Source organism: Sarcophilus harrisii, chromosome 1 (assembly GCF_902635505.1).
Source record: "Sarcophilus harrisii chromosome 1, mSarHar1.11, whole genome shotgun sequence".
NCBI lineage: Eukaryota > Metazoa > Chordata > Mammalia > Dasyuromorphia > Dasyuridae > Sarcophilus > Sarcophilus harrisii.
In genome coordinates, this window is record NC_045426.1 from 307,231,102 (window position 1) to 307,258,735 (window position 27,634).

Sequence of the window (27,634 nt, forward strand, 5' to 3'; positions counted from 1 at the left end):
AAAACCTCTTTATGAGCTACATTCTTCTTTCAGTTCAAGCAGACACCAAAGGGGAATGGGAGATGCATTTAGTCTGTCTCATCTGTATAGCACAAGCAATCAAATGACTCATTTTAATGGCACACTTGCAAAACCTTACCTCCTGAACTCATGTCAACTATGATGAATAATGTTCAAAAGTGGTGCTTTTGCTAAAAACTGTAAAATTTTATTTTTGATTTTGAAAAAAAATCTTTTTGTACATTATTTCATTTTCAATGTTAAAGAAAACAAGCCTTAGATTGGTCACGTTTTCTGAAAGTTACTAATAAGAAATGCCATGTGCAACACTTTGGGTGAGAGCAGATAACATTTATCGTTTCCATCCCCAATCTTTTCCCCAGATCAGTGCCTAGGACCTGGGGTGTCACTCCTAATATTAGCCCCAGTCTAACTCAGAAGGGGGAGATAGGCAGGGCTTAGTCTTCCTCTCTTGTGTTTGCTTGCATGCTGTGGGCCACTTCAAAAGTTTTACCAATGCTGGCACTGGAGAGGAAGCCAGTCAAGAGAAAGTCTCAATTAATTAGTACAAAGTCCTGTTAGTAAAGCCTAGCTACAAGTGCTGCCCTTATGGTCACCTATCCTTTCATTCTATCAACCGCAAAGAAGGAGTGAGGGTTTGTTTGTTTGTTTTTTTTATAATTGCCTCACTGGAAAGATTATCTTTCTTGAGAAATTGTTGTTACAAAATGGACAAAAAATGTTTCTGATTTTGTTCCATTTTTTAATCCAAAATTCAAATAAGGAAATACTGAAGTAACTAAATAAAAGAAGTGAAACCACAGATGTTCTCATTTCTTCTAAACCAATATTCAATTCTAATGAGGATTAATCAATAGTTGATCTTTTTAATTAATAAATAAATAATGGTAGAGAGGATGAGAAACTTTATATTGCTAACTTATTAGTTAGGTTTTCTTTTTTTAAACTTTACCTTTAAAATAGCTAGGAGGTAGATAGTTAATTTAGAGTATTTCTTAAACAGCCTAGCCAAGAACAACATGGTTCTTGATGACTGGGGAAGAGTTCTAGAACTGTTTTGTTTTAGGATACTCAAGAGACCAGCTCAGATTTTGTAAACTGAAGCTCCCATTAGGCCAGGATCGTGGAAGGTTATTCCGGCCTCACTAACCATGTGCTAGTCAGATGTTTTCCATACTCATCCATCAAAGGCAGTGAGTGACAGATGTGATCGTTATACAGTGGATGAACTAGCTGCACTGTTCAAACAGAAATCAATTCCCAAGTTTCCAACAGTAGTGAGCCAAAGGATAGGTTTTCTAGGGGCTGTCATCTAGCTAGTCATACAAAATCAGCTTCTCAAAAAGAAATGGGGGTTAAGAAGAGAGCAGAGTCATTCAATCTGAATAAAGCACTAATCACAGGGATGTGAGTTTCATAATAAAGTTTTGGCAAAACAAGGAGCCTTCATTAAAAGCCCAAAGTCAGTAGGAGCAGCTTCCATTTGGTGAATGGTGGGCTTAAGTTTCAAACTGCATAATTTTTCATATAAGAAATGCTATGTTGCTGTTTTGGAGGTCAAATTATATGCACAAAATCTGGGAAGGCATAAAAATCTTTCTGTCACAGAATCCCTGTTTGTCCCTTGTAGCTAAATTTTCACTTTTCCTTTCCATTATAAGAACTTCCCCCCAAAGATAAATGTGTATACCATGATTATGCTTAGTTTCTCCTTGAAAAATGGAGAGAATAGTGTCTTTGGATGTTCCTTTGAGTCAACTGTTGCCTTAGGATCCACAAATCAAGAACTCTTCTGTGTCTTCAGTTTTTCCAGATACAAAGAAGAAAGATAGGCTCTAACTTTGATTTAGGAGTGAAGATATGTTTCTACTTCTTTACTGAGGGTACAGACCACTGCTCACAGTAATTCAACACATGCTCTAAGACCCCGTGATGTCTGAATTGGAGGTGGGCAGGGGAGCATTTCTTGAGTTTGAAATGGTGATGTATCAAGTCTTTGAGGCTTGTTAATTTCTCTAGTTTTGAGATGACTTTTTTTTTCTTTCACTCTTTATGGCCAAGAAATGGAAGACTACAAGAAAAGCTTCTCACAAATTCTTTGTGTGTCCTCTGGGCTCGTCACTGAATAGCCTACTGTTCGGGAATCTGTGTAGATTTCATAGTCATTTCCACCCTATAAATACAAGAAAGACATAAATAGGTTTAACTTGTTACTACTACCTCTTTTTAGCATGTGATTGTTGTTACTTCAGAGAAGTAAAAATTGCCAGAGAAATCAAAAACTTTACTCTTTAGCAGAGATAGAGAAACATACCATTAATTAATCCATTAATCTTGAGGGGGAAAAGGCCTTAATCAAGAAACAAAACACAACATAAGCTTTTTAACCTAAGGGAAAAAAAATAAAAATCTTTTCTTTGAATCAAAAGTCAATTTGGAACATGCAATTATACTTATAAAGTAAAAGTCACGCTTTTATTTTATTGGCTGCTTTAGTTTTTTCCTTCTGTTCACAAAACTGATTAGGTTTTAAACATAGAAACTTAAAGCTGTAAGGGCCCTTAGAAATTATCTCTTATCTGTTCCCTTATTTTGCAGAAAAAGCCCAAAAAGGGAAAGTGGTTTGTTCCCAAGGCTAAAACATTACTTACATCAATATATTTTTTAAAAAGGTTATACCTAAGTTCTTTTTCTTGGAAAACTAGATGTTCACCCTAAAACACTTGCCTCACAAATTATAGTTAAAACTGAAGTTCTTAAGATTCACAAATTTTGTGAATCATCACTAGAACTCAAGGTGAATAAATAAATTATATAGTGAATCTTTGTTGGAGCTTTTCTATATCTAATCCATTTTAAAAAAATGGATGCCAGGGGCAGCTAGATGGTGCAGTGAGAGCACCAGCCCTGAAGTCAGGAGGATCTGAGTTCAAATTTGTCACCCAACACATTGTGGCTGTGTGACCTTGGCCAAGTCACATTGCCTCAGCCAAAAAAAAAAAAAGATGCCTATATAATGAAAAATGTTTAAGAATTGAGTTTTATGAATGATTATATTCTTCTAAGCCCTGTGAAATATTTACTGATTTCAGATCTCACTTCTAGACAGCACCTTTTTGTTCTTCGACTTAACATATTTTATTTTTTCCAATTACATGTAAAGATAGTTTTCAACTCATTTTTAAAAGATTTTGAATTCCAAATTATTTTCTCCCTCTCTCCATTCTTTTCCCAACTTCCCAAGAGAGTAAGCAATATGATATAGGTTAAACATGTATTTTAAATACATTTCCATATTAGTCACACTGTAAAAGAAAAATCAGAACAAAAGGGAAAAACCACAAGAATGAAAAAGAAAAAAAAAACCCTAAAAATAAGTATGCTTCAATCTGTAGTCTCCATAGTGTCTGAGGTCAGATTTGAACTCAGATCTCTTGACCAGGGCCAGTGCTCTATCCACTACACCAACTAGCTGTCCCTCATCATTTCTTACAGAATACACCATTACACCCATATAATATAACTTATTCAGCCATTCCCTAAATGATGGGCATCCACTTATATCCCACAAAGTACATGTGTAGGAATGGGTTGGTGGATAAGAAACATTTTAAAAGAATAGTAAAATGCTGTGCTGTCCATGGAAACTTAACATCTGTCAAAGACAATCTATTTTTGTAAATAAGTCTAGAGACACATCTGGAGTTCATTAAACAGATTATAATCCATCATTTTACTAACAAAACATTAAAAAATTATCTTTATTATGAATGTATAAGCAGTAATAAACATTTCACATATGAATCATAAAAAACTATAGATTGATGTTAAAATTTAATAAATTTTATATAAATTTAACAAGGTTATAGGTTTTTTTTATTAAAGCATTTATTTAAATTCCTCATGATAGAAACAAAATTTGGCCTGTTTGTGCCTTAACTTCTGTAGCTGAAAGATTTTACACATTTTATATCTGTCCTTGGGATAAAGATATATTTAAGTTTGTATTCACGTGTTAAGTGTCACATTCAAATGAAGGCAATTTTTATGACTTAGTCATTTGCATCGATCAGTTAGGAAGACAAGAGCTCTGATCATGTTTTCCTACTATAAAAAACTACCATTTATATGATATATATACCAACACAGTATTTTAATATGTGTGAAAAGCAGCACAGTTTTATAGATGTTCTATGGTGTTCAGAAGAGGAAGTCAGAGAATGTATGTGTGTAAGTAAATGGGAATTGTGGGTTCATGTTTTAAACTAATATGTAGTAATGGGCAAAAAAATCTGTAACATGGCAGGGCCAAAATAACCCTAAAAACATTTGTTGGGGAAACATGGTGTCAGTATTTGCCATTGGCTCTGCCAATATTATTAGGGCTTAAATGTATCATCTGCATTATAAGACAATTGAACCTCAGTGGTTTTGGTTTTCCTTCTTGGAGATGGGGCTTGAAATTTTTTACCTTTCGGTTTCTGCAAAAGCTATTGGGTGTTCCTTCCTGTGGTGGTATTCATCTTGTACACCAGAAAAGGGGCAGGGTTTGAGGTTTGAGGGTGGGTAATACAGACAATTTTTAAAAGAATGAACCCTGGAATCATAAAGAGCAGGAGATTTCTAATGGGGAATCTGCCTGCCATTATTAGGTGCTGCTTATTTGTGTTGTCATAAGTGAAGTGAAGAGACTTTTTGGTAAAAGAACTCACAAATGTACAAACATGTCTTCAAAAAAATTTGAGAGGCTACTGAAAAAAGGCTCTATGAATGTGAGTGAATATTACTGTGTCCTAAGAAATAATGAAATGAACCATTTCAGAGGATACTTGGGAAGATCTTTACGAACTTGATGCAAAGAAAAAGGAATACAACTAGTACTACATTTTACTTAATGATAACATAAAAACTTTAGAAACTGATAGGGCAATGATAGACCTTGAATCCAAATGAATGAAGATGGAACATCACCTCCTGATGGAGAAGAGAAGAACTTAAGATACAGAAACAGAGTTTCAGACATGGCTAACATGGGAATGTGTTTAGATTAAATAGATATAAAGCAATTTCTTTTCATTGTTTTGTTTTAAAATTTGATCTGTTTTAACCTTTTAGAAAAAATTTTAAAATAGAGAATAAGGAGAGGATGAAGAGACTATATGCAATGAATCTCATATATTTGGGCTAGCAATAATTTATCAGTAAAATCAGCTTATTAATATTTAAAAGTCTAGAGTAATTCACCCTGGACACAGAACTCTGTACCTGCCATTTGATAGAAGTTGGGAGTATTGAGATAGGTTCTTAAATTTTGTTTTTCTCCCAACACTTGCACGTGCTTTTATTAATTTTAGTAGTAGAGTACCATTATGATGCTGATTATAAGGATAAACCATATCATGGGGAAGATGACTGTATAAAATGTTAGAACGAATAGGGAAACTTGAACACCATCCAGTTCAATACCCTTTTTTTACAGAGTTAAATGGATTCCAGAAGAGGAAATGACTTGCCTGAGCACTATATCTTTTGATTCCTGTTTCAACTTGCTATTACATACTAGCTCTCAACTTAGCTTAGCTCACAGTATTGAAGAAAATTTGTATCGATACTGCAACAGATGGTTTAGAGGTACATAGATACTTGGTGATAACTAAAAGCTGGCAGACTTATTTCAACAAACCTATTATAGGAAAGTTTAACAATTCATGCTTTCCCTTCCTCACAGCAAAAGACCATGCACATTGAACCTGGGAAAAGCCTGCTTTCTCACTGAATTGGAAAAGCTAGAACACATGAAACAGTGAATGTTGAGATTAATTTGCTAGAGGCTATTGAATGCCTATTCATCTTACAGCTGTTATGGTATGGTGAAATTACAGTCCTTGGGAAACACTGGAGAAAGCAAATACACCAAGTGCTGGGAAGCTGTTTGGTCACTTGCTAATCTAACTTTTCAATAGGCCACAATGTGACTTTTGTCTCATAAAGGTGTTTTTATATAGTATATTTGAATTTTAGTAAAGCTTATAACCTTTGAATAATCCTTCTATTCTGTACCCATCATAAGATTATTGGATTTGGAATAAAATAGATAGGAGTCCTATCTTTGCCATAGTGCCCTCATCTATAAAATGCGGATGGTATTGTCACCTAACTGCTAGAGCTGTTATATGAAGATTAGATGAGATAAATGTTAAAAGGCTTTTGTGAATTATCATACAAATTAAAACATTACTACAGCACCATTATCTAACTTGTTACTATACAACTCTTAGGTTAGTAGTAGGGGATATGACTGTGTCTCTTGGCCTTTTCCTTAGCAGTAAACTGTTGTGTCCTGCTTTCTAGAGCCCAAATTATTAAAGGTATATTAAAATATACCTTCCTAGTGGAGAAGTGATGAGGGCGGGACTCCCAAGGATGGTGGAAAAATTGAGTCAGTTTATTTCAAGAACTTTCCCTTTTTTATAATGTAACAAAGACAACACTGAGCACATGGGATCACATAAACAACTTGCTATTGTATGTAGTTTGCCACCTGGTATCACTCTTCCACCTGGTTATCACTTTGCTTCAATCTCAACACGTGTTATTGCCCCCTGACTTCTCAGGAAAGCCAAGAGCCCTTAGGGGAGATGGGGAGCAGAACCAGACATTGTTAGCAGGTGTCCTCTGGATTGAAGGGCCTTATACTGAATCCAGCATTTCCCCACTGACTGTGACCACCCTCTACAATAAACGACTAGGGTGGATTAGTCACTAAGGTCCTTTCCAGCTTTAAATCCTATGATCCTGTGTGCTGTCATTGAACAAAGTTCCAGTCTAAGAACAAAGAGCTACTTAGTGGTAAAAATAAGATTTTGATTCATGGGTAGCTAAATTAGTTACCTGCTTACCAATAGGGCTTAAGCTGTTAATACATATAAAGTACCAAGAACTTCTTGGGTTGTATATAAATTAGCAAGGCTCAAATTTCAGATAAGGCCTTCCAGAATTATCTTTATAATTTTTATCAATAACTTGCCAATACTCTTTTTTTGGGGGGAAGGGAGAGTAAAGGAGAAATTTTTCAAAAATGAAAAATGTGTGCAGTAATATTATATGCAACATTGTATAAGTAAGGTCTCAATTTTGACAAATACTCTAAGAAAAAAATTTTTCGTCAAAGACTTATTTTTAATAGTTTTAAATGCATAACATCTTACTTTATCTATAAAATGAGAGAATTGGAACAGCTTTAAAATCCCATGATCTTCTGAACCTATAATCTGTTTTTTTTTTTTTTTTCTTTTCGTTTTGAACTCATGACATTAGTTTCTGGCAGCAAGATGATGATGAAAGAACACTGAATTTGGAGTCAGAACAACTGGGTTCTACACCTGTCCCTTCTACTTAAATACACGTGACACCTTAGGCAAGTACAAGGACATCAAAGGAGGAGCAGGTGAAAGGGAGGCATCTTAGAATTGAGATTTACTCAATGATTCAATACATAGTAGGTACCTGTGATGAGTTAAACACTATGTGCTCATTATGGGATGTACAATGAGTTAAAAATGACAATCCATGGCCTCGAATTTACATTTTTTCAGGGGGCAATGCAACATGTACATAAGTTAGAACAATAATACAAAGCTAGGTATGATTATTACCAAGAAGAGAACCCTACAAAATGCTCTTGAAAACTGTAGGAGGGGAAAGAAAACTTTCAGCTGAGGGGAGATAGGAAATACTTTACAGAAGAGGGGGGTAGTATATGACAAGAGGCTTGAAAAAAAGTAAGAATTCTGAAAGGTGGAGATGAGATGGGAACCTTATTTAGGCAGGAGGTATTGTCTATATAAATACATAGAGAGAGGAAATAGTGCATTGAGTTCAGAAAAGTTCATTTTGGATGGAATGTGTGTGAACAAAAAAAAAAAAAATTAGTTAGAAAGGTAAGTTGCAGACAATTATGAAGGACCTTAAATATTGGTTTATTTTATCCTATAGTCAACACGAAGTCAAAACAGTCTGTTATGGTCCAAAGGCCTCAAATGTGGGCCCTAGAATTACTCAGTGCTGCTGGAATCGGATTAAAATGTAACTAGGAAATATTTAGAACATAATGACATTATGTTAGTTCACCTAAAAATCGATGGAATTTGCATGGTAGGTAGAAATAAGCTATGTAACTTATCAGTGAAGAAACAAATAGGATGAAAATATAGTATCCAAAAAATATATATAGCCAGGAAAGTCATGTAGGTTGATATTATAGCAAGAGAGGATTAGCCAACTGATAGCCCATATTCCTGTTGGAACAAATGAAACGTCAAGAGATCTCAGGGAAGGAATATAATACTTAGTAGACCCTCATTAGAAACTTTATAGTAAGACACAAACAAGAATCACCCAGGATGAAAAGGAATAGTGATCTTTGAGGGATCACCTGCATCAATGAGATCATAAACCAACTGAAGATCTTAGAATTTAGGAGAGCTTTCTGAAGTGATAAAAATTACCTAGGTATCTCCCGAAAAATCTTTCCAAGGAAGTCTGATTGGTACGTCTTGTTGATCTTGCTACCTTTCTTTATAACAAGTAAAGACATTAAAAAAACTAGTTCAATGACCGTAAAATAATACATAAAATAAAAGGTTCACTAAATGTTTCTTGTTGATGATGTTACTCCTAAAGAGAAGTTTTTTAAAAAGAAGTTCATCCAAAAATCAATTTCCGTTACCTTCTTCTACTGCCTTAGTTTACTTATAGCTATGCATTTTGCTTTGGACTTTTTTCAGCATTTTGAAGGATTAGGCTTGTTGGTTTTGATGGCTTTTCCAGCTCTAATTCTATTATCTTATGTTCCCATGATTATATATGTGAGATGGAGGAGAAGGAATAAATTAACCTTAAGTTACAAATAGGGAAAATAAGGTGAATGGTATTATATAACAGAATAAAATAGTAAAGTCAGAGAAGGAAATAGGGTCAGGGTAGAAAATAATGAATTGTTTTGTTTATGTCAGATCTGGGTCACTATGGGGATATCCAGATGGAAATGTCTTAAGGGCAGTAGGAGAAAAAGAAAGTATAGACTGCAAAGTCCAGAGAGCTAGATATGAGAATTGTTTAAGAGTGGTGGTTAAAGCCACAGGTACAAAGGACATTACCACAACATCCTTGGTGTGGAGAAAAAAAGAGAGGGCCAAGGATAGAAGTTTGTGGAATGTCCACATTATGTGTTTTGTAGGAATAATAAGTCAAAGAGACAAAGGAGATCAGGCAGAGAGGTAAATCAGTCCAATATGGTCTCTGAAATCAACAAAGAGAATATCCGGTAGTAGAGGGTAGTTAACAGTGTAAAAGAATTGGAGGAAAAAAACACTACCTGATTGGATTTGGTTAATAGAAAGGTCCTGGTGACATTAAAGAAAGCAATAGGTAAATAAGCATTTATTGAGTAATAATTTTATATGGTAGGCACCATGGTAAGGGGTTGGAGATAAAAAATAAGAGGAAAAAAACAGACCCTGCCCTGAAGGAACTCAAATTCTATTGGAGATCTTTATGCAGGAAGTTTCAATTGTATCAAGACTGATTGCAAAAGCGGTCAAGGTGAGAGTGGATATTGAAGAAGTGGAGGCATCAAGTGTTGGCATTGTTATGAACAAATATAGAACTGTAGGTAGAATGGAAAAGAAAAGCTTAAAAGTGTTTTTTTTACTTTTAGAATGAGAAAACCTCAACATTCTTGTTGGCTATCTGCAAAGATGCAATGGGAACAAGGGAACGAATGAGGTGCTAAAGAGGCATAAGGGAATGGTATTAAAAGCTGAAGGATTAATTTTGGCAAATAGCTGGAGCTTCTCTTCTATGACCAGTGGAAAGGAGAAGCAGATGCTGACAGGATTTATAAAGGGGGCAGGAACTGATAATATTCATGTTGAAGTAGAAATTTAAGACATTTGCAGAGTGTGCATAGGGAGTGGATTACAGGCAATTTGCAGTCATTGTAAGGAGGGAGCTAAGGAACCCAAATACAGATCCTGATGGCTATGGAATGAAGGATAAAGGGTTTGCAAATTGAGGTATGGGTGGTACTTAGGTAAGAAGGAATGAATGTTGAGTGGCAATGATCCCAATATGGGAAAGGTGAGGACTTCCTGAAAAATAGCTAGAAAAAACATCTGAAGTTGATTTTTGTTGGTCTCAAGAATTAGATTCTAATTTGTCAAGTGGAATAAACAAATGAGACTTTTTCTGATGAAAATCTGAAGGCCATCTTTTCTCCAAAGTAAGTTTTTGTACTCTTTAACAAGTTCTTCCTTTCTTCACTATGAAAGAAAATGACATTTAGTAGGCAGGTATGAGTAAGCTCCTTAAGAGTTACTTAGCATCTGAAAAGAATATAATTATACTTCCTAGTTGTTTTTGAAAAACAGAAATAGCATGAGATCAGATAGTGACAGTTTGCAATGGCTTTTTAAAATGGAACCTATTGAAGGAATATTATCTTGAAAATGATTTCAATAACTAGGTACAGCAATCTTATATAAATTTTTTTCACTCAATCATAAAGAATATAAAGTACACAATTTTATCTATATGAATACACATCATGAGGATGAAAAGAACAAAACTGTTCTAATTTAACTTTACCAGAAGATACTCTATAACATGCTATCAAATATTATTTCTTGAACTGGAGTCAAGATGTCTAAGAGGCTTTTGTTACCAACTATATGGGCTTTGGAGAAATCACTTTAAGCAATTAAAAAATTCTGTGAATGCTTAATTCATGCAAAGTACTGTGTTTGATGATAGGCATCAAAAAGTATGAGATGTGATCTCTGCCTCTAAAGGAGCTTATAATTTAAAATTTATTCAGGAAGACTGGGGTTCTACATAAAAAGATAATTAACAATAAAAATCATGAGAAAAGTGTCAAGTTTGTAGTAGACACTACTAAAGGACTTCAGTGCAGAGGAGATCCCAGCTGGCTGAGGTGTTTAGGAAAGGTTTCTTAGAGATAGGGCCTGAACTTAATCTTTTAGGAAGGGTTAACATGATCCTCTTCCCCAACCCTTCATCCTCAAATCTCTCACTCATTCTCTGCAATCCTAATTCATATTATGGTATATGAAGCAGTATGGTACAGCAGAAAGGACCCTGAAGTAGATGACCAAAGTTTTGGGTTCAAAGTCCTAATTCTGCCATTAATTAGCTATGTGACTCGAAGTAAGTTATTTTCTTTATCTATTAAATGAGGGAGTTGGACTAGATAATTCACATGCTTTCCAAGTCTATCATTCTATGAATTATCACAAAATATAAATTGGTTAAACTCAAGGGATGAGGCTTTCACCATATAAGTTGACTTATTTTATCAGTGACTTATATTGTCAATGGCAAAACATTTTATTAATGTCCTCACTTCTAAGACAGGACATCAAGAGGATACAAACCCAGATTTAAAGGTAATGCATTCTACCAAACCACATTTCATTAATACCCTTTGCCTTCTCATATTTCATAGTATTTGCCTTAATGTCAAGAAAGTAAAATCAACTATATTATCATAATGGTCTGGAGAATTATAGATTATGAAAATGACTATTATATATTGCAAAATAAATGATCTCATTAAAATCTTGGACATATAATAGGCTGGTCTGCTTAAGAAAGGATATTTCTAAGCAAGAATTAAATTCCAAAATGGATTAAATGCCAATCTATTCTTTATGCCAGGAGTAGAGGACATAGTTCATGGGCTGCCAGCCTAAACACATAATTTTATTGATAATAGTTTAGTGGTGATGATACCTTAGTATAATCTTCTATACCAGAAAGATAGGGTGTTTAGGATTTGGGGAATTGACAGTCTGGGGCTGGGAAGTAAGGTGAACTGAATTGTTCCTTCCCCTCGCTATATAATTTTGGTTATTTTCAGTCACCATCTATGCTATCTTTGGTGTGAGTGCCATACATAAAAAAACATAAAAAACCAAGAAGAAAATGGATGACAACTCCTCTAAATGAGATTCCCTTCACTTTCTTACCAATATATGACTCAAATTATATCTAACTTTGAAGGATTTCAAAAAACAGTTTATGCAAATGGAAGCAAGGTACAATAAGAAGTAGTATATTGGGAGTTACAGAGCTTGAATTCAAACATTACCTCTGCTACTCACTAGTTGTACGACTTTGGGCCAGATAACTGACGTCTCTGGATCTAGGTTATCTTGGTTGTAAACCTAAAGAGTTGGACTATAATGATCTCTTAAGGTCCCTCCTTGTTCTAAATCCTATGCAATTTTTAAAAAGTTACAATTTTAAAAAAGTATACATACAGACAAGATACAATTTTTATATTAAGCAAACCAGATTGGCTAAGAGCAAATTTTCAACAGTAATAGAATTGAAACAATGTGTTAACTAACTAAAAAAGGGCAACATTTAAAGATTAAAACTGAAATAGATCTAAGTTTGCTGTTTCTTCCTACAATGGAAATTTACATGCTTTAGCTAAAAGAGAAAGCCTCATCTGTGCTTCACCATTCCCTTGTGGCTAGAACTATGTTTCTAGGAAAATGCTTGGGAATGGGTGAAACTAGCATTATCTCTAAACACGGCAACAAACTCAGGGAATGATCAAGTATTTAGTACTGTTCTCATGTGGAGAAAGCCCATTTGTTCATTTTTTTTCTTCCTATTTAGAGGAGAATACTAATAAAGAAACTGTAAAAATACTTTAATACTTACTGGCATCGTTTTATCTCCAAAGAAATAAATTGTCTTATAGCCATCGTTTTCAACAAGTCTCAGACAGTACCTCTTATCCCATCCATTAGGAAACACGTCAAAGCTTATTTGGCCTCCTGAATAAAAGACAGAGAAAAAGATAAAATAAAGGGTCATTGAAAGGTAATCTTTAAACAACATAGAATTTGCTATTCTACTTAATTTTCCAATATTTTACTTTCACACTGATGAATGTAACTTAATATTTTGATTTAAAATTCCAATTTTCACAAATCTTTCACCTGCTTGGCATTTAGTTGGGTCTTGATGAGGATCAACTCAGGGAATTATTTGCATATAAATGCTGCCAAACAAGTGGATAGCAAAGGAAGTATATTTATCACAAATGTGATAAGAATGACACTGAACTAAGCATACCCTGAGACTTAAACACCTCAAGTTGCAGATGGCTTTTAGGGAGAAAATGTTTTATATACAGTTTAAATTGTCATAGAAAAGAGTGAGCTAAATCAGTAAGCTCAAATTTCTGGTTTAAAACCACAAATTATTGATTTAAAAACCACAATTTTTTTTGAAATCAGGAGACACAAAAATGTTTTATAAAAATGTTCGTCTTACTGATAAGAGAAATGCTTAAGCACCAATCTTATTCAATTATGATCCCTATTTCTAGCATTGTTAATTCAGAATTCTTATTAAAGGTTGGAAAAGAGATAAGTAATGACTAATCAGCATGACATGAGAAAATAACTTATTTAAAGACGCTGGCATTTTTTATTACTTTAAAACCAGTTAAAACATTAAAGTTTTTTCTGACTTGCTCCACAGAATTAAATCAGGTCCTGAAATTCAGACCAAAAACAAAAGCAAACCACTACAAATTTTGCTCAAACCAACCTCATAAATGAGAACTTGTGCTTCCTGTTTCTGTGGGGGAAGGAGCAAAAGAATGCAGATTAATTAGGTGAAGTTGAATCTGGAGAGGAGAAATGGATGAAAATTTGAAGAATCCTTAAACCCAGATTCTGATTGAGAGTCAGCTTCTTAAATTGTAAGAAAGCAAGATCAAGGATAATTAAAGAAAACATATAAGGATTAAATAGAATATTAGAAAAATTAGGTATGATAGATCTTTGGAGAAAACTGAATGGTGACAGAAAGGGGTACACTTTCTTCTCAGCGGTTCATGGAACCTATAAAAAAATTGACCATATATTAGAACATAAAGACCTCAAAATTAAATGCAGAAAGGCAGAAATATTAAACATACAAGGATTTAGAAGACTAACAGAATTAGGTAGTAGAATATGAAGGGGTAGATCTAAAAGACTAAGAAAGTAGTAGCTGGCAAAACAAGGTAAGGTTAAAGGATAAAAAGGCAAATGGAACAAACAAAATTCAGTAAATCAGTAGAATGGACTGCTAGAGAAATGAACACTAAAAGATTTTAACTAGGAAGTATAAGGACTCACCAAGTAGTTTTAAGACAACCTGATGGAGAGTAGGAGAAATCATGCATTGACTTGTACTGAGTGGTGCACTTTTGTTTCTGCCACAATACAGTGAATTATCTGTATTCCAAATGTAGGCTTACTTTCCTCCTTGAAAAGATGAGGGACCTGGGAAAATACCTCTTCCATACCTCCAGGTTAAGGAGAAGACATTCTTAAAGGAAACAGAAGGGTTCAATGGGAATAAAAGTGTTCTGAGGTGGAGGGTTTGGGGGGCTGACCCTTGTCAAGATAATGAAAAAAAGGAAGCAAAAGTATACTGTATAATCAGACCTTAAAATCAGATTTAAAAACAGCTCTTTTTAGAGAGACTTGAATTGGATGCTCTGAGGTAGAAGTTGCCTGAAGGATGATAGTCACAGAATAAATCAGGTGAGAGATCAAGAAAAGAGTGATAGTAGTTGGTGATTTCCTGCTCAAGGGCAATGAACCTCCTGTTTAATTGATCTGATAACAAGAGAGAGGCCTGTTGTTTTTTGGGGGTATGAATCCGAGACATACATATTTTATAAAAAATAAATATCCATTTTAATGATTCACATAGGCACAAATGATACTTCCAGAAGGAAACAAAAAAAAAAAAAAAAAAAAATCAAGCAAATATCAAGCAAAAAACTAAAGACTCCAAGAATATAGGTTATATTCTCCTTATTTTTGTTTATTAAAAAGGGATACAGAAGAGAACAATTTGCAAAGTGAATAGGTAAGTATAAGGTGATGTCTGAGGATGGAATTCAGAAAATATAAGGCCAGAAAAATTGGCTGGAGATGGAGAATACTGAACAAAGACTGAAAAACAATGCATTTGTTGAGTATCTTGCAAATCTATACATAGTAACAAAGGGGAAAATAGCACTTGGGCTACTCACAAATTCATAGGATAAAAAATCCAAATCAATGAATTTTGGCCTTACGTACCTTATTATACACGAAAGTCCTAAATTCAGGTAATAAACTGGAAGAACTAGAAATCCTAATGTATAGACAAAACTGACCAAATAAGCATGGTGGGATGACACCCATCAATGGATTACAGCTCTAGGTGGGAATATTTTATGTAAAAACAATCCCCTCCCCAGACACATAGGTAACAGGAGGATAAGAATAGTATAATCAAAGGCTATTCATGGGGGAAAATCTAGAAACCAGAGTTCACGACAAGAGTATCTGGGTGAAAATGGTTTATCATTGGCATATACTTATATCACCAGGACAGAAAGAGGGAATAGATGAGTTTAAGATAGATTCTAAACCTTTCCAGTATGATGTGGAATATGGGGGAGGTGGGGTGGAAGAGAAAGGAAGGAGAATGCCTTCCAGATTTTGTTCTCTACCTAGTATAACTTTTGAGAATTCTGGAAGTCACTTCATGATGAAGCATCAGAATAAGTTTTTGAGCAAAATTTTTGTAAAATAGGGATACTAATGCTTGTCTTTCTGAAGAGGCAAGTGGATACAAGTGGGAATAGTAGTAGAGGAAAAAGCACTGCACTTCTGGAGCCAGGGGACTTTGCCTCAAATCCTACCTTTGCCAGTGACTTTGCCTCAAATCCTACCTTTGCTACTTAACTGATTTTAGGCTTCTCAATTATCCTCAACTGCAGAGTTATAACACTGGATTAGATAACCTTTAAGATCCCTTGCAATGCTAAATATATAATTCATGTTTTTTTTTTTTTTTTTTTTTTTTTTGAGGAAGAAATAAAATGACAGTTTTAAAAAATACAAGCATTATACAATTTTTCAGGTGATATCTTTAAAAGGAAGGGTTTGGATATAGTTTATTAGAAAAAGTCCAGAGATGCAAAGCCATCTAGTAAGAAGAAAAAAGAAAGTGATCAGGGGTATCTACTTTAACTGATAAATATACATATACACACACAATTCAAAGAAGGAGAAAGTGTCATGCTTTTTTAACGACAGACACTAAAGTTAAAAGTACTCTGTAATTTCTGATAAAAAGAGTATCATTTTAGTTACTATTTCTGTTCAAACAAGTAATTGTCAATTTGGTTGATTCCAAATGCTCCAATTTTTGACATCTACTCATTCAATAAACCAGGTCTATGAGTAGCTTTCTGAGTAACAACTACGAAACATACATTTCTGGTACTGGTACAAAGGAATACAGTGACAGGGAATTTAAATTATCCAGACTTCTGCTAGAAATTTAGCTCTGAGAAAAAGCAGGGCAATTAATGTTTTTATTAATCTCAATGAGTATTTCAAACTTCAAAAAAAGCAGAACTAACAAATTCTTATCAGGATCTGATTCTCATTAATAGTAAGGGCTGTTGTTTGTGGGGATCTAAATAGTGGCAAGCCTCAGGTACATGATCATTCTTTAAAGATTATGATCAAGGAGAATAGTCTGACATCTTAGATTATTTTTCCCCTTTTTTTTTGCTGAGGCAATTGGGATTAAGTAACTTGCCCAGGGTCACACACTTAGGAAGTGTTAAGTGTCTGAAACCAGATTTGACTTCAGGGCTGGTGCTCTACCGACTGTACCACCTAGCTGCCTCAAGGAAAAATGATTTCAAAAGATTCAGAGAGAAGGCATGAAGGATCTCATACACTTAACCTGGTGATGATACCCATCAATGGATTATGGTTCTGGATGGGAATATTTTATTTAAATACCCACACCCCAGATAGGTGAGAATAATAAAATCTATTCACCTGAGGAAATCTAGCAACCAGAGTTCATGACAAGTTATGTCCCATCCCATGTTTTGGGATACCCAAGTATGAAATATTGAAAACATAAATGAGAAAAGAATGAGATTTCTCTGAAAAGACAGATGTGGATGAAGAGTGAACTCATGAATCAACTCATTTTAAAAAGAAATATACAGAAGATGGAAGTGAAACCAGATAACAGGATAAATATAAGAAGGCAGGAATACTAAAGCTCAGAATGAGGTGAAGTTGGCAACAGAAAAAGGTTTAGGTTTTTTTTAGGCAATAAAAGAAAAGGGATCATGGAAGAGATAACTTTGCTTTGAGTGGATGGGATAATAGCTAATGTTTGTATAGTACTTTATGGTTTGCAAAATATATGTGGAATTCCAGCCTTATCTCAAAGGCACAATTATCAATAATGTGACTATCCATCTATACTTAATGCTTCTTTCAAATCACTCAACATTTTGGGAGTCACTGAATTTCAGGTCTAGAGTTGAATAGATTCAAAATCCATTTATTTCAACTCTTCATTTGACAGATGAGGAAGCTGCTACCAAGAAAGGTTATGTGAGTTGCCCAAGGTGACAGTGTCAGTAAGCACCAGAGGTAGGATGTAAACCTTTCTTTCTTGTAATCCACCTGACCATGTTCTTCCTGTAATCAAATCCCTTTAATGGCTCTCTACACTCTATTGAGTAAGGCTCAGAATTCTTTTGCCTGGTACTCAATCTTCCATAATAATCTGGTGCTGAGCTATTGTTTTATTTTTTATTTCCTAACTTTTCTCTACATCTATTCTGCCCTTAGGCCAAAATAGCCTGTTGCTGTTTTTCATACACAGCCTATATTTCCCAGCTGCAGTCCCTTTGTTCACACCATTACCTTTCCCTGATGTAGATTCTTCTGGATTTAGGAAAATAGGAGTTCACAAATCCTGGTCCCTTTTAATTCCAATAGAAGATCTGGGCCTGTACCAGCCCCACCTGGATCTGAGACAACTTAGGACTATACCCACAGGCCCCTCTAGCTAAATCTCCCATTATAAAAGAGCCAAGCTGGGAACCCCTCTTTGCAGAGGTTCTAAACATTCCAGCCTTATGCCTAGCATGCCAGGACCCTCTATCCACTGGAACTCTGTGTCCGGTGCCCTTCTTATCTCTACCTTCACCTATTTCCTTAACTATACTTTAACTTTACTCCCCCATAATAAACCTCTTTTATCAATCTAGCTTTACAGCCAATAAATTCCTTTATTGGGAACCCTTGCGCCGCCACTAGACCATTTTACTCCATATCCTGGCGCCGAATCCAATGGAGTTGCAGGGGGACTCTATTTGACTTCCTGTACTCAGATCCTGCCATTAGACCTCAATTAAATTCTAATTTCATTTAGGTACCCCATATCTAGACCTCATCATTCTGAATTTGTATTTGTGGATAAAAGAGTAATAAATAAAACTTTAAAAAAAATTCATTTTCCTGATAATTCCCCATTTAAATTTGACATTTCCCTTGAGCCTTCTTTGATCCCTCAGTGGTTAAAATTACCTTTCTTTCCTCAGACTTCTATTTTTCGCCTCTCTTATGAACTTATTTCAAAAGATTCTCAGTTCCTTTAGTGTGAGTTCTTTCTCTTTTATATAAGCCATTGCCCTATCCATGCCTTAGTACAGTTTTCTATGTTGTGATTGCCAAAAATATTTATACCTGATGATCAACTTCTAGTGATAGTGTATCTGAATTCGGCTAAATTGTTTCTTGGACAATGTTCTAATGTGCATATTTCCAGTGGAGTAGAATTTGTCAAGAGTTTGCATTCTATATACATAACTTTTGAGAACATATGGTAAGGGTTCTTAACTTTTTTTGTGTAAGGAACAATTTTGACAGTCTAATAATATAAGCCCTATGAATCCCTTCTCATAATCATGTTTTCAAAAGCATAAAAAAAAGATTACAAAGGAAATCAATTATATTGAAATATAGGACCCTATCATATATTTAGACATATCTATCTATCTAGACTTATATTTAGACATATAATTAGACTTACTTCACTATTTCAAGGAGCTGTGACTTCATCTGTATATCTATTTCCTCTCAAGCAGATTACTCTACTAGCTAGTCAGTGAGGATTGCTATGAATGTATATCAACCTAGTAACAGGACTTTTTAAACTAACAAGACCGGTCCTTGGATGATAAAACTAGATCCATAAAGTCTTTCTAATCTGATGACATTTGTCAAAGTTTGTGATCAGCTAACATCTTTAAGCATCCAGGGTCACTTGAGTGACATAATGAAGCCTCTGGTGCTTTCGAAATGTTAAAGCCCATTTTAATTACCTGTGTATACATCACATCTTTCTACTAGACTACAAATTTTATTAGTCTAGGAATGTTGAATTATCTAAACTTTGTACCTCAAATGGCATCTATCTAGTCCACTGCATTGTAAACAAACTGGAGCTTAATATTTCAACAATTCAACAAGATCTGGCAAAGGGTACCAAAATCCCAAATAAGTTTTAAAATAGAAAATACCTATAGAAAATGTAAGACCCTTTCCTTCAAATGTTTTCTGCAGATCAGTCACAAATTTCTGCCTTATATTTTCTTTCTGTGGAGAAAAAACAAAAAGATATAGGTTACTAAATTAATTTGATTTTAGAAATATAATTTTAAAAGAAATTTTTTCCTCACTTATTTTTGGTAACAAAGTAATTCATTTTAGCTCACATTCAAAAGTATAATAGCTGGCCAAGGACATGTAAGAAAGACTTACTTTATCCAGTTCATAAAATTCAAGTCGTTCTTCATGGCTGCAGCTTCTTCCAATAGGGGATACATTTAACATTCCATTCCGAAATTCAATGAAAGTGCCCCTAAAGAAAGAGATAAGCTGGAGGATAGGTGCACTGAGAAATATGATCTAGGCATTTTCTAATTGTATAAAAAAGGCTGAGATGTTGGGTTAGCCTGAAAAAAGTCAAGAGACTGTTCATGTTGATGAGATGAGGACTCATGCCAACAGGAAACAAATTAATGTCTAACAACATTCAACTAGGGATTTAAGTTCACACATTATACTTGCAAAACCGCAACATAGGATTTGTTGTGAAATGTTAGGTAAAGAGTAGTATTACTGATATCAATACAGACAATATCAATAAATATTTGAATAAAAGAACACAATAGATATGTCTAGAATATGGAGTTTATTTCCAGATTGCTACTTTATTAGAGACTTTAGATACACTGCTTTTTACTAGAAAAACAGCACAAAAACATTCTTGGAATGTCTTCTAAGCTTTGGTAATAAATGAGAAAACCAAAAACATCCAAGGAAGGATTAATCCTAAATTAGAGTTCCAAATTTACAAAAATTCATTTTACAAGCAATAAATTATGACACAAGACTAAGTTTTCCAGGAAATACCCTGAATTTATCCTAAATTAAGTAAGTCTATATTTTAAAAATTTCTATTTGGAAAAACAATCTAATTTCATATATGTTCCTTCACTATCTATTAATGTACAAGCCAGATTTTTCGTTACATGAAATGAATATTAGTCTATAACAAAATTTGGTAATTTCCAGCAGGAATTCCTTTTATTTTTTTATGGTCTGATATATAGTCTAAATAAATCTTTTAAGTGTTGTCATTAGCCTCTTATAAGAACACTAACCAGAAGTCACCTAATGACAACTCTCAATTAAATAGATCTTTTTCTCTTGCACTTAAATAAGCCTTAATCAAGACTTAGTGATAAAAACAAACTCCAGACATTTAGCCCAATATTGGTTCTGATTTTAACCATACCTATAAGAATCATTTTGAGCATATCTTAACCTTTAGTTATAGAGGCTATAAAAAACTGGATTCTCAATGTTCCTGCCAAGATCAATAAATTATTATTTGTTGTTGTGGGACAAGAGGTGATGTGGTGAGGCAGATAGAGTTGGTCTCAAAGTTATGAAGGTTTGGTTCAAATTCCATTTCTGACATATAATAGTTATATAATCCTGGGAAAGTCACTTAACCTCTCAGTGGTCTAGGCAAGTAAGAGAGGAAGTAAAAGGTACCAACCTGCCTACAATATTAGAGAAAGCTCCCAATATCAATAAAATCACAGGTCTAGGTCCATTTCTTATTGTTTATCCTTACCCCATTCTGGGCTATACTTCGTCTCATTCTGGTAAATACTTCATCATTTGTTCCAGAATTAATTAAAAGGCTTCCTACCTTTTAATAGTCTAAATTTGCCCTAAAGTATAGTATGTCTTGAAACTCAAGAGGAAGTTTTCTGATTAAAATTAGTACTGAGTCCACTAATAATACTGTTATCTAAGGCATCAGATTTTCACTCTAGATGGAGAAGGCATATTTTGATTAAGCTAAAAAGTACATACATACACCCACCTCTTCTTTGGCAGCTTAATCTTGGCAATGTAACTGAGACAATAGTTGATTAAATCTTGGATTAGCTCTTCACCCAAATGACCCTGAATATTCTAAACAAACAAAAGACTTTGGAGTTACCAGGTTAAGTATGTTTCATTTCCCTAATAGCTTTCCAATCAACTAAAGTTGGTATATGATTATGAGACAAATGTTTATGAGGTTAATGTATGTCATTACTACCATTATTCCTTTAGTTTTCCCATGATAAAACAAAGTCATATTAATCAGAACAGTGAGTTTAGTAATCAACTGTGTTTTCTGCTTTATAACTCTGGATTCTATTTTCATGGGCTTGCAAATGCCTCCCAGAGAACTGTAAGACTTACACCTTCTTAGATAATACTCAGTTAAAACTTCCAATGAAATCAAGAGAGGAAGCAGGTTATAATATACACTGTTAAGTAATTCCCAGAATCCAAGTACAACACATTACCACTTTCCCCTAAACTGTCATTTTAATTTACTTGTTGCTATAGTTATTTGTACTTAAAAAGACTACAACATGTCTAAAAAGTCATTAGAATATGCTATTTAAAGTCAGTCTTTATATTTCCTACCCTACCATATTTCTATGGCTATCATCAAATTTTATTTTGGAAGTTGTTACTATACAACAGTGCAAAAAAACATTTTCGGAGACTCTGAAACAGACCTACCTGCTTACACAGAAATTTGCCATCTTTGTATGCTACCAAACCATTTTCTGGAAAGACGTAATCATATTTTTCAAGCACTAAAAATAAAAATGAGTAGCAAATCATAATGCAACTTATTTATGTTTCTATTCAAGACTGATTTTTAAAGACTACAAATGATGTGATTAAAAGAACATAAGCCTAGGAATTAGGAGGGTTGGCATTGAGTTTGGGTTTTGCCATTAGCTATAATAAGAAGTTGGATCACTTCATGTCTTTTCATCTGCTTCCTCATCTGTGATATGGGAGGCTGGTTTTGGAAGCTTTAAAATTCTGTGATTACATGATGATCCATCCCCTAACAGGACCAATTTTATCCTAACACCTGAACACAACATTCTCTTGTTGTACATCCTAGAAGATGGTAGGACTTTTATTCTGTAACTAAGGTCTGGCATAAGAGAGGGAAAATATGAACAGACAACACAACTGAAAAGGCAAATTTACCCCATTAATTTTTGTCATTTTAGAGATTTAAAGCATATTACAATACAATAAGAAATACTAAACAATGGGGAAGTTATTTACGGGAGATAACCTTTGATTCTCAAAATGATTTTCAGTCAAAAATTACAACTTGCATGTTAAATTATCAACAGGAATTCAAATTATGTCTAGTATGTTGTTAGTTTTGGTGACTGGGCACCAAATTTACTTACCTGTTGGTAATTCCAGCTTATAAAATAAGCTGTTTGGTAAACAGGATCCACTATATGGAAGGTCCAGGATTAAAGATGCCTATGTCTTAATATATTTTTTTACATAATTTTCTCAAAAGAAGTTAATATTTTATTAGGACAGTAATCACTTTTTACCATTGTCTCCCAGTTGCTCTTGCACTTTGTCAAAGTCTGAGCCTCCAACTACTCCAATTTTTATCTTCTGCCTCAATTTTTGCAGAAAGTCATCCATTTCTTTAGTGATTTTCTGTATATCAAAAAAGAAAAGACAAGCCAATTAAAAACAATATGGCCATAAAATTAAAATCACAGAGTTGTATAACTTTTTGTCTTTTCAGGCCCAAATGACTTTCTTTGGTTGCAAGCCTGAATCAAGTAATCTAACATTGCCACAAAGGAGGAAAGTTTATAGCTACAATGATAAAAAGGCTTTCTCCCTCTTTAATGGGCTCAAATCAAATATTTTAATTTCAATTGTAAATATTTCAGTGTTTCTTACTGTAGGTCACCAGCTCAAATAGCCCAATCAAGTCACCTAAAACTCTAAAATCAAAATAAAGCATAAGAAAAATTTGCATACCCACATTAATGTACAACAAAATGACTTTAATACTTCAAACTATCACATTGCTTTTATCAATTATAAAATCAATTTCACATTTCACACTTTCAAAAACTTAAAAAGTATAAAATTCAAATCTAATATATAGAATCTGTAGTTTAAATATGTAAACAGATGGATAATTATTTTAAAATTCAAAATGATATTAACTATGTATACACTATTTATCTAAAATCAAGTAAAGGCTATGAAAGAGAATGCCTCAAGTACTTTATTCTGCCCTACCCAGATTAGGAAGAAGCAAAAAAGTTAACTCCTTTTGCCAAATATCAGAAATTCAACATAATCTTATGATAATTTGCCCTATCTTAATTTCTCAGAAACATAATGAGCACCAAGGCATATGTAAAGTAACTGGGTGATGGAAGACAAAGTTTATCGATCAGACTAAAAGCAACTTTTGTACAACCACAATCTCTAGATAAAATCCTAGATACCATAAAAGGTTTTTGTATAAGCAATTACTTTCATATTGTAAAATAAAAATGCTTTATGTGGAGAAGCAACATGTTGTATTAGAAAGAATGATGGACTTGGAGTCAAGAGACCATGGTCTGAATACCAGCTCCAACTAATTTTTTTTAAGTTGAATGATCACAGGGAAGTCATCCAAGCCCTCTGCGCCTCCATTTCCTCCTGTGTAAAATAGGGACGAGATTTGCCTTTACTTTTTACAGATATAGTGTAAGAAAAGTGTTTTGTAAACCTTAAAGTACTATATGTAAATTATTCCTGATGATAAAAAAACAAATTCTCACTATGAATGTAAAACAATGCTTTTAAAAGTCCTTGCTCATTTCTGGATATATTTTATGCTGGCACAGGGCATTAACCAACTAGTGTCCAAATTCTCCACAAGGTACAATGAGAAAATAACTAAGCTAAATTGCTTAATGGTATAACTATAACTTCAAGTAAGTTATTTTCTACTTTTGTAATTTGCCAATAATTGTCTTCTACTGAAAGTAAAGTAATAGTTCTATTAACAAAAGATGGATTCTACTAACATTCTTCACATACTACAAGTGGACAGGGCCTCAGAAATCAGTTGGCCCAATATCTTTACTTTATAGATGATAAAACTGGAGAGATGAAGTGATTTGCTTAAAGCCCACATAGCATTTCAGCAACAGTGTTAGAATTAAAGTCCTGGATTTCCAAGACTCTAAGTGTTCCTTTCATGCTCAATTCTATATTTTGCCAGGAACTTTATTCCTAGAGCTAGAAATAATTTAGGAAATACTGGTTATGTTTCAGGATGTGTCAGATGTGGCAAAATTATATTACTGGAAAAAAAATAACTGTATGGGGAATCTTGGGGCAGAAAGGATAATGGACTAAGAGAAAAAGAGTTGGAAATCCTATATTCAGGCAAGGGAAGGGACTGAAGACATTAGATCTGAAGAGAGAATGACTTGCCTATAACAATGCTATCACCAGGGAAGATTCCTGAATCCATGTGACAAGAGACATTGGATTCTTCTAACAATGAAGAGCAACTAAAAATATATAGACTTTAGGAGTAGCTTTCTTTTTCCCAGAGGAATAGGAGGCCATCTGGTGGAGAGAAAAACGAACCAGTTTTCCCTACATTTACTTACCTGTTGGAAGGGATCTTAGAAATTATTTGTCCAATCCCACCATTATACAAAGGAAAAAACTGAGGCTTCCTAAAGCCAACAACCTTTAAAAATGAAGCTAAAATCTTTGATTCCATAATTACTGACAAAAAGCTAAATGAAAATGGTGTTTTAAATAGTACAGGAAAACTCAATCATAAAAAATATTAGTGACAGAATCACAATATTGCAACTGGGCCAACCTCAGAAATTCTTTTATAGCTAAGCAAACTGAAATAAAATTAAATGACATTTCAAAGAACTGAAAAAATGAACTTGTTTCCCTTCTTTGCAGAGATGGAGAACTATGGATGTGGAATCATTCATACAGTTAGAGTCAATTGATATATATTAGTTGGTTTTGATGGATTGCTTTCCCCCATCTCCATCTTTTTCATTCTTTGTTACAAGGGATGGCTTGCTGAGTGGTATTATAAAAGCAAAAGATATCAATGAAAAAATATTTAAAAGAAAATACATGGGCTGGAAATTATGAGTCATTTTATTAAGCAGAGATTTATAGCAATTTTATTTTCTGACTTTCAGCAAAGAGAATATAAAGATTATTTTATTAAAAATGCTTTTGATAAAGTAATATGCATTGATAATGTAAAATGCATAAATATAACATGCCCTTGGAATAAGAAGACCCAAGTTTGATTTTTTTGCTCTGATATTTAACTGATTTAAACCTTAACTCAACCTTTGATTCTATTTCCTCATCTGTAAAATGAGGATTCAGTTTACTCAGGAAGCATTTATTAAACATCTACTATGCCTGGGGGTGGGGGGGGGGCAAGGCATTGGAGGTGGGTGAGCGATTCCCAGGGAGAGGGAGAGAAAACAATGTTATAGTTGACAGGAGAGCTGCCTTGGAATAGGAAGACAAGGATTCAAATAATAATTCTGACATTTGGCTATGTAACTGCAGGCAAGTATCAATCTCTCAGCATCTTACAAATCACAAAGCAATTGCCCATTTACATTAGCAAAAGGCATATTTTTACTGGCAGTTTCTTACATCAATTAAATAAGTCCCTATCAAAAGAAAAAGGGAAAAAAACTTAAAAAGTACTTTAAGTAATCCATTTCTTCAAGGAATTTATATTACTAAATAATAAAGTTGATCTTCCTTGACTCACAGGGTAGTTATAAGGGGGGGGGGGAATTCTATTATTAATATTTATAATTCCTATCATCATGTTTTTTAAATGATATATCCTGCTTCAATTTCAATTTTCCCAGCTCTCTCCGTCTTCCAGAAAACCACTTCCAAATAACTGGAAATAAGTTGCAAAATTTTTTTCTTCAGATGTTAACTATATAACAAGATGCAAATTTCAGCTTCACCACCTACCAAAAAAAGTGACTTGATATAAATGAGGAAAATATCATACAAAGGAGGGAATTCACTCAAATATAACTTCTTGGAGATGAAATGTATCTTAACATTCTTTTGTATTTCAGGTTTCCCCTACATTAGTACAACACAAAAGCATTCAATATATCCAATACAAGGCACTCATTAAATGTTTTGCTAATATAAAAGTGTCCATGGATCACGAGACTTAGAGTCCTAATCTGCCATTAACTGAAAGATCTTTAAGAAGTCACCTACTTATTCTGTACTTCTGTTTCCTTACTCAAATAATATGAGCCTGAATGAGGAAAGAGTAAATGAGTGGCAACTGAAGGGTTCAAGTAAGCACAAACTTATGTCCCATCCATGGCAGTCCATAGTTTACCATGCACCACATATCTCTGGTAAAAAGTTTGGAACTCTGGATAATGCTTTCTTATGTAAATATTTACTATTTCTTTCCTGTTCTGCCTTTAATTTCCAATACTTCAGTAAGTCATAATTTATTTATTAGTTCCTTGACCTGAGGAGACTTCAAGGAACCCTCTAACTCAGTAGGTCATCTTCAAGAATTGCTGTAACTGTAAAGTTAATCATTTATTTGTCTTTGACTTGGGTCTAAAAAAAAAAAGAACAAATTCTTTTTTCTTTTCTTTTCTTTTTTTTTTTTGCACAGGCAACTGGGGTTAAGTGAATTGCCTAGAGTTATACAGGTAGGAAGTGATAAGTGTCTGAGATCAGATTTGAACTCAGGTCCTCCTGACTTCAGGGCTGGTGCTGTATTCACGGTACCATCTAATTGCTCCAAAAGAACAAATTCTTAAAGCCCATGATATGAGTTTATATTCAGCTAGCATAGTCTCTTGAGTACTCAGTGTCACTTCTATGCTACAAAAAGAACTTGAAGGATTTTAGAGAGGTAACTGCTCCTTTTGTCTTTATGGCCAAGAGGCCACAGAATCAATATGCCAGGGCATCTCCAAGTGGAGACCTAGTTATCTACTAATTTCCAAGACAGTCTTCAAGAGTTCAGTAGTTGACAGTCTTCCTCTCCACTCCATTCCAACTTCTTCCCTTCTATTGGGAGCTTCAGTTTACATTCTGATGAATTTTCAAATGCCCCTCATTTCATTATCATCCACCTCCACAATCTATAACTTTGACTGTTTTATCTGATCATAACCTTTATCATTCTTCCTTCCCCTTTGTAAAGCTACACT

The 27,634-nt window shown here is 34.1% G+C and overlaps 1 protein-coding gene across 1 annotated transcript in view; it reads right to left on the reverse strand.

Moving 5' to 3' along the window:
• Positions 1–228: 228 nt before the first annotated feature.
• Positions 229–27,634, reverse strand: part of PMM2 (phosphomannomutase 2) — a 30,148-nt gene continuing 2,742 nt past the window's right edge. The window contains exons 2-8 of the mRNA XM_003761716.4: positions 22,949–23,060; positions 22,095–22,171; positions 21,397–21,488; positions 19,758–19,857; positions 19,517–19,592; positions 12,775–12,890; positions 229–2,194 (exon numbers count right to left, since the gene is read on the reverse strand). Coding sequence (XP_003761764.1) covers positions 2,093–2,194; positions 12,775–12,890; positions 19,517–19,592; positions 19,758–19,857; positions 21,397–21,488; positions 22,095–22,171; positions 22,949–23,060 — 675 coding nt within the window. The 3' untranslated portion in view covers positions 229–2,092. The remainder of the gene's footprint in view (positions 2,195–12,774; positions 12,891–19,516; positions 19,593–19,757; positions 19,858–21,396; positions 21,489–22,094; positions 22,172–22,948; positions 23,061–27,634) is intronic.